The sequence below is a fragment of the Salvelinus alpinus genome, chromosome 30 (assembly GCF_045679555.1).
Source record: "Salvelinus alpinus chromosome 30, SLU_Salpinus.1, whole genome shotgun sequence".
NCBI lineage: Eukaryota > Metazoa > Chordata > Actinopteri > Salmoniformes > Salmonidae > Salvelinus > Salvelinus alpinus.
The window spans coordinates 1518286-1525838 of NC_092115.1; the positions used below are offsets into that span (position 1 = coordinate 1518286).

At 46.1% G+C, this 7553-nt stretch overlaps 1 protein-coding gene across 2 annotated transcripts; it reads right to left on the reverse strand.

Moving 5' to 3' along the window:
• Positions 1–1836: 1836 nt before the first annotated feature.
• Positions 1837–7309, reverse strand: LOC139560108 (chemokine XC receptor 1-like). Of its 2 annotated transcripts, none has more exons than XM_071376616.1 (5): positions 7205–7309; positions 5501–5690; positions 3912–4069; positions 3097–3375; positions 1837–2703 (listed from the first exon to the last, which is right to left on the reverse strand). In XM_071376616.1, the coding sequence occupies exons 1-5, from the start codon at positions 7205–7207 to the stop codon at positions 2185–2187; spliced, it is 1149 nt and encodes a 382-aa protein (XP_071232717.1). In that variant the 5' UTR covers positions 7208–7309; the 3' UTR covers positions 1837–2184. The 2 variants fall into 2 exon arrangements, with proteins under 2 accessions (XP_071232717.1, XP_071232718.1); XM_071376617.1 differs by having other exon boundaries at positions 5501–5711; positions 7205–7294.
• Between the last annotated feature and the right edge of the window lie 244 nt (positions 7310–7553).

Consider the following 7553-nt stretch of genomic DNA (forward strand, 5'->3'; position numbering starts at 1 on the left):
GCCAGCATCCAGACAGGTCCAATCTAACCCTAAACCTAACCCAAGCCAGCATCCAGACAGGTCCAGTCTAACCCTAACCTAACCCAAGCCAGCATCCAGACAGATCCAGTCTAACCCTATACCTAACCCAAGCCAGCATCCAGACAGGTCTAGTCTAACCTTAAACCTAACCCAAGCCAGCATCCAGACAGGTCTAGTCTAACCCTAACCCTAAACCTAACCCAAGCCAGCATCCAGACAGGTCTAGTCTAACCCTCTACCTAACCCAAGCCAGCATCCAGACAGGTCTAGTCTAACCCTAAACCTAACCCAAGCCATAATCTACACAGGTCCAGCCTAACCTTAAACCTAACCCAAACCAGCATCCAGACAGGTCTAGCCTAACCCTAAACCTAACCCAAACCAGCATCCAGACAGGTCTAGACTAACCCTAAACCTAACCCAAACCAACTTCCAGACAGGTCTAGTCTAACCCTAAACCTAACCAGAGCCAGCATCCAGACAGGTCTAGTCTAACCCTAACCCAAGCCAGCATCCAGACAGGTCCAGTCTAACCCTAAACCTCACCCAAGCCAGCATCCAGACAGGTCTAGTCTAACCCTAAACCTAACCCAATTCAGCATCCAGACAGGTCTAGTCTAACCCTAAACTTAACCCAAGCCAGCATCCAGACAGGTCTAGTCTAACCCTAACTCTAACCCAAGCCAGAATCTAGACATGTCTAGTCTAACCCTAACCCTAAACTTAACCCAAGCCAGCATCTAGACAGGTCCAGTCTAACCCTAACCCTAACCCAAGCCACAATCTAGACATGTCTAGTCTAACCCTAACTCTAACCAAAGCTAGCATCCAGACAGGTCTAGTCTAACCTTAAACCTAACCCAAGCCAGCATCCAGACAGGTCTAGTCTAACCCTAACCCAAGGCAGCATCCAGACAGGTCCAGTCTAACCCTAAACCTCACCCAAGCCAGCATCCAGATAGGTCTAGTCTAACCCTAAACCTAACCCAATTCAGCATCCAGACAGGTCTAGTCTAACCCTAAACCTAACCCAAGCCAGTATCCAGACAGGTCAAGTCTAACCCTAAACCTAACACAAGCCAGAATCCAGACAGGTCCAGTCTAACCCTAAACCTAACCCAAGCCAGAATCCAGACAGGTCTAGTCTAACCCTAAACCTAACCCAAGCCAGCATCCAGACAGGTCTAGTCTAACCCTAAACCTAACCCAAGCCAGCATCCAGACAGGTCCAGTCTAACCCTAACCTAACCCAAGCCAGCATCCAGACAGATCCAGTCTAACCCTATACCTAACCCAAGCCAGCATCCAGACAGGCCTAGTCTAACCCTAAACCTAACCCAAGCCAGCATCCAGACAGGTCTAGTCTAACCCTAACCCTAAACCTAACCCAAGCCAGCATCCAGACAGGTCTAGTCTAACCCTCTACCTAACCCAAGCCAGCATCCAGACAGGTCTAGTCTAACCCTAAACCTAACCCAAGCCAGAATCTAGACAGGTCCAGCCTAACCTTAAACCTAACCCAAACCAGCATCCAGACAGGTCTAGCCTAACCCTAAACCTAACCCAAACCAGCATCCAGACAGGTCTAGACTAACCCTAAACCTAACCCAAACCAACTTCCAGACAGGTCTAGTCTAACCCTAAACCTAACCAGAGCCAGCATCCAGACAGGTCTAGTCTAACCCTAACCCAAGCTAGCATCCAGACAGGTCTAGTCTAACCCTAAACCTAACCCAAGCCAGCATCCAGACAGGTCTAGTCTAACCCTAAACCTAACCCAACCCAAAGGCAAAAAAACACATCTGCTACTTCTGCACACAGATCTTTTTATTTACTTAGCATACCACCACACACCACACATAGCATCAGGTTTACGTCCACCATTGATAATATAGTATTTCACATATTCTACATGAAACATAGATATTCTTCATATTGTATGAAGATAGCATAGACTTATTCACAGAATCATTTCTGGACTGAACACAGCGTTCACATTCTGTGTATCACAGAATCATTTCCAGGGATTCAAATGTTTTTGTTTTGGCTAATCTCACTTCCTCATTCCTCATATCCAAAGCTTTAAACATGGCCTTTTCTAACAATTAGAAAGGGCAGGAAAACAAACTTTTCCAATAAAAGTCAGTGAGAAAGTTCCATAGTTCATTCCTGCTCCGTTCTTAGCTCCGTCCATGTAGCTGTATAGTTATTCTCTCTGGGGCCCTGAAGCACCACAGCTGGTCCTGTTGGTCTAGGGGTGACCTGGGATGAACTGTGTCCCACACTCCTCTCCCCTCTTCCCCCCTGCCCTCCCCTGTCCTCCCCCATCAGACAGCACAACAGCGACCAGAGATGTCGTCTGAAGGAGTGAGACAGCATGTAGAGAGCAGGGTTCAGGAAGCAGTGGGCGTAGGCCACAATACGACACACAACGTACACAACATGCAGCCGCTCCTTGACCCCACAGTCTACAGGTTTGTAGACAGACATGACGAAGACGATTAGGTTGTACGGCGCCCAGCAGACGAAGAACGCTACCACGATACAGAAGACCACCAGCACTGTGCGGTGCCGTCTCCTGGTCGCAGTTACCAGGACTGTCCTGAGAATGGCACTGTAGCAGAGGATGATGATGACTAGAGGGAGGACGAAGAGCAGGGACACCTGCAGGTAGTAGCCCAGCTGTTGGGGGACAGAGAGAGAGAGAGGTTATATATGAATATCCAGCTTCTGGGGGACAGAGAGAGAGGGGTTATATATGAAATATCCAACATTGGAAAAGGATCTGGGCACAATTAGAAACAGGAATGTCTGCTCACTGTTTGCTGAAACACAAAGTACATACAACGATCATGTCAGTGGAAACGTGTATCACTGAAAGCTTAAACAAAGATCACTACTAGGAGCAGTAAACAGTGAGTGGACAGAGAGGTTATATATGAATATCCAGCTTCTGGAGGACAGAAAGAGAGAGCGAGAGAGAGAGAGAGGGAGAGAGAGAGAGAGAAGATCACTACTAGGAGCAGTAAACAGTGAGCGGACATTTCTCTTTTGTTCTACAGGACTGTAACCCACCTCCTCGTCCATAGTTCCAGGTGAGACCTCACAGGTGAATATTCTTGTCCCGTTTTCCTCTTCCTGTACCTGGGAGTATATGACATCACTGAGGGAGGCGGCCAGGCTGACTACCCATGATGCCGTGCAGGTGGCCCATGCGTACCTCAGTCGTCTCCGAGGAACAGCGGTCCAGCGGGACGCGACGACTATTACACAGCGGTACACCGTCATGGAGGTGAGCAGCATCATACTGCTGTAGAGACCGGTGAAGTATGCCCCCGTCAACAACTTACAGGCCTGGGGTCAGAGGTTAGGGTTAGGGGTCAGAGGTTAGGGTTAGAGGTGAGCAGCATCATACTGCTGTAGAGACCGGTGAAGTATGCCCCCGTCAACAGCTTACAGGCCTGGGGTCAGAGGTTAGGGTTAGGGGTCAGAGGTTAGGGTTAGGGGTCAGAGGTTAGGGTTATAGGTCAGAAGCATCATACTGCTGTAGAGACCGGTGAAGTATGCCCCCGTCAACAGCTTACAGGCCTGGGGTCAGAGGTTAGAGTTAGGGGTCAGAGGTTAGGGTTAGAGATCAGAGGTTAGGGTTAGGAGTAAGAGGTTAGGATTAGGGGTCAGAGGTTAGGGTTATGAGTCAGAGGTTAGGGTTAGAGATCAGAGGTTAGAGGTTAGAGGTTAGAGGTCAGAGGTTAGAGGTTAGGGGTCTGAGGTTAGGGTTAGGGGTCAGAGGTTAGGGTTAGAGATCAGAGGTTAGGGTTAGAGATCAGAGGTTAGGGTTAGAGATCAGAGGTTAGGGTTAGAGATCAGAGGTCAGGGTTGGTCATACCCACCAGGTCACCAAACATCCAGTGGGAGAGATGGTAGACGGCCCAGAAGGGCAGGGTCAGGGTAAATAGGAGGTCAGAGGTCAACAGGTTAAGGATGAACAGGTTGGTGACCCTCCTTAGGTCCTCATAACGACACAAGGCAACCAGCAACAATCCGTTACCTAGACAACACAAAACATATCATTAAGTAGACAACACAGGGGCCTCAAGAGTGACGCAGTGGTCTAAGGTACTGCATTGCTGTGCTAGCTGTGTCACTAGAGATCCTGGGTTCGATCCAGGGTCTGTCACAGCCGGCCTCGACCGGGAGACCCATGGGGCGGCGCACAATTGGCCGAGCGTCGTCAGGGTTAGGGGAGGGTTAGGCCGGCAGGGATGTTCTTGTCCCATCGCTCTCCAGCGATTCCTGTCGAGGGCGCAATACACACTGACACGGTTGCCAGGTGTACAGTGTTTACTCCGACACATTGGTGCGGCTGGCTTCCGGTTTAAGCGGGCATTGTGTCAAGAAGCAGTACAATACAGATGACACTGTTCATTACCCGGACAACACGGAACACACCGATACCTAGACAACGTGGAACAGACCGCTAACTAGACAACACTTAACACACCGTTAGCTAGACAACACAGAACAAACGGTTAGCTAGACAACACAGAACATACGGTTAGCTAGACAACACAGAACATACGGTTAGCTAGACAACACAGAACATACAGTTAGCTAGACAACACAGAACATACGGTTAGCTAGACAACACAGAACATACGGTAAGCTAGACAACACAGAACATACGGTTAGCTAGACAACACAGAACATACGGTAAGCTAGACAACACAGAACATACGGTAAGCTAGACAACACAGAACATACGGTTAGCTAGACAACACAGAACATACGGTTAGCTAGACAACACAGAACATACGGTTAGCTAGACAACACAGAACATACGGTTAGCTAGACAACACAGAACATACGGTTAGCTAGACAACACAGAACATACGGTTAGCTAGACAACACAGAACATACGGTTAGCTAGACAACACAGAGCACACCGTTAACTAGACAACACAGAGCACACCGTTAACTAGACACACAGAGCACACCGTTAACTAGACAACGCAGAACATACCGTTAATTAGAAAACAACAGAACACACCGTTAATTAGACAACACAGAAAACACAGTTACCTAGACATCACCGAATACACTGTTGATGACGAAGAGCAAACTGGTTACCTGTGACACTGAGGAGGAAGATGACCTGGAAGCAACCAAGTTACCTGTGATACTGAGGAGGAAGATGACCAGGAAGCAACCAAGTTACCTGTGACACTGAGGAGGAAGATGACCAGGAAGCAACCAAGTTACCTGTGACACTGAGGAGGAAGATGACCAGGAAGCAACCAAGTTACCTGTGACACTGAGGAGGAAGATGACCAGGAAGCAACCAAGTTACCTGTGACACTGAGGAGGAAGATGACCAGGAAGCAACCAAGTTACCTGTGACACTGAGGAGGAAGATGACCAGGAAGCAACCAAGTTACCTGTGACACTGAGGAGGAAGATGACCAGGAAGCAACCAAGTTACCTGTGACACTGAGGAGGAAGATGACCAGGAAGCAACCAGCCGTGACCTCCTCTAAGCCTTCGACCTCGTCACACAGCAGGATTAACTGTTCATCACCATAGTCTTCATAAGTGTAGCTGCCGTCATTCACAGAGCTGGTCTCATTCACCATGGTCTTCCAGGACTCAGTCAGGTTCATCGCTGATGTATACTATAGAATGACAGTGAGCCACTACAGTACAGATCACAGAGAATAGAGGTGATTTATACTATAGAATGACAGTGAGCCACTACAGTACAGATCACAGAGAATAGAGGTGATGTATACTATAGAATGACAGTGAACCACTACAGATCACAGAGAATAGAGGTGATGTATACTATAGAATGACAGTGAGCCACTACAGTACAGATCACAGAGAATAGAGGTGATGTATACTATAGAATGACAGTGAACCACTACAGATCACAGAGAATAGAGGTGATGTATACTATAGAATGACAGTGAGCCACTACAGTACAGATCACAGAGAATAGAGGTGATTTATACTATAGAATGACAGAGAGCCACTACAGTACAGATCACAGAGAATAGAGGTGATTTATACTATAGAATGACAGAGAGTCACTACAGTACAGATCACAGAGAATAGAGGTGATGTATACTATAGAATGACAGAGAGCCACTACAGTACAGATCACAGAGAATAGAGGTGATTTATACTATAGAATGACAGAGAGCCACTACAGTACAGATCACAGAGAATAGAGGTGATTTATACTATAGAATGACAGAGAGCCACTACAGTACAGATCACAGAGAATAGAGGTGATTTATACTATAGAATGACAGAGAGCCACTACAGTACAGATCACAGAGAATAGAGGTGATATATACTATAGAATGACAGAGAGACACTACAGTACAGATCACAGAGAATAGAGGTGATTTATACTATAGAATGACAGAGAGCCACTACAGATCACAGAGAATAGAGGTGATTTATACTATAGAATGACAGAGAGCCACTACAGATCACAGAGAATAGAGGTGATTTATACTATAGAATGACAGTGAGCCACTACAGTACAGATCACAGAGAATAGAGGTGATTTATACTATAGAATGACAGTGAGCCACTACAGTACAGATCACAGAGAATAGAGGTGATTTATACTATAGAATGACAGTGAGCCACTACAGTACAGATCACAGAGAATAGAGGTGATTTATACTATAGAATGACAGTGAGCCACTACAGTACAGATCACAGAGAATAGAGGTGATTTATACTATAGAATGACAGTGAGCCACTACAGTACAGATCACAGAGAATAGAGGTGATTTATACTATAGAATGACAGAGAGACACTACAGTACAGATCACAGAGAATAGAGGTGATTTATACTATAGAATGACAGAGAGCCACTACAGTACAGATCACAGAGAATAGAGGTGATTTATACTATAGAATGACAGAGAGTCACTACAGTACAGATCACAGAGAATAGAGGTGATTTATACTATAGAATGACAGAGAGCCACTACAGTACAGATCACAGAGAATAGAGTTACATAGCAGGAATTATTACTAAGTGTGAGACACTTTCCAAGATGTGGAAATGACATGAGATGCATCAAATACTACATCAGCGATTTGATAAATTTGACCACATATTTATAGCCTCTCTATAATATCATAATAATGTTAACACCAACCTACCATGTGAACCGGTTCTCAGAGTGTTAAGATGTTAGTGAGAAAACTCTTAACCACTGTTCAAGGGTGGCGTGGACAGACGACGTGTCGTTCCTCATTTTAACTCAGTTTCACATTTAGTCAAACATGGATGGACAGACTGTGTTCCTCGTTTTCAACTCAGTTTCACATTTAGTCAAACATGGATGAGTGGACAGATTATTTAGTCTAACGTATGAGTATTCGTTCTTGGCGCCTGAGGGGAGGGCTGTCGTCTTATTGGCTCTGAACCAATCTATTATTTTGTTTGTTTTTTCACGTTGTTCGTAACTTGTTTTGTACATAATGTTTCTGCTACTGTCTCTTATGACCG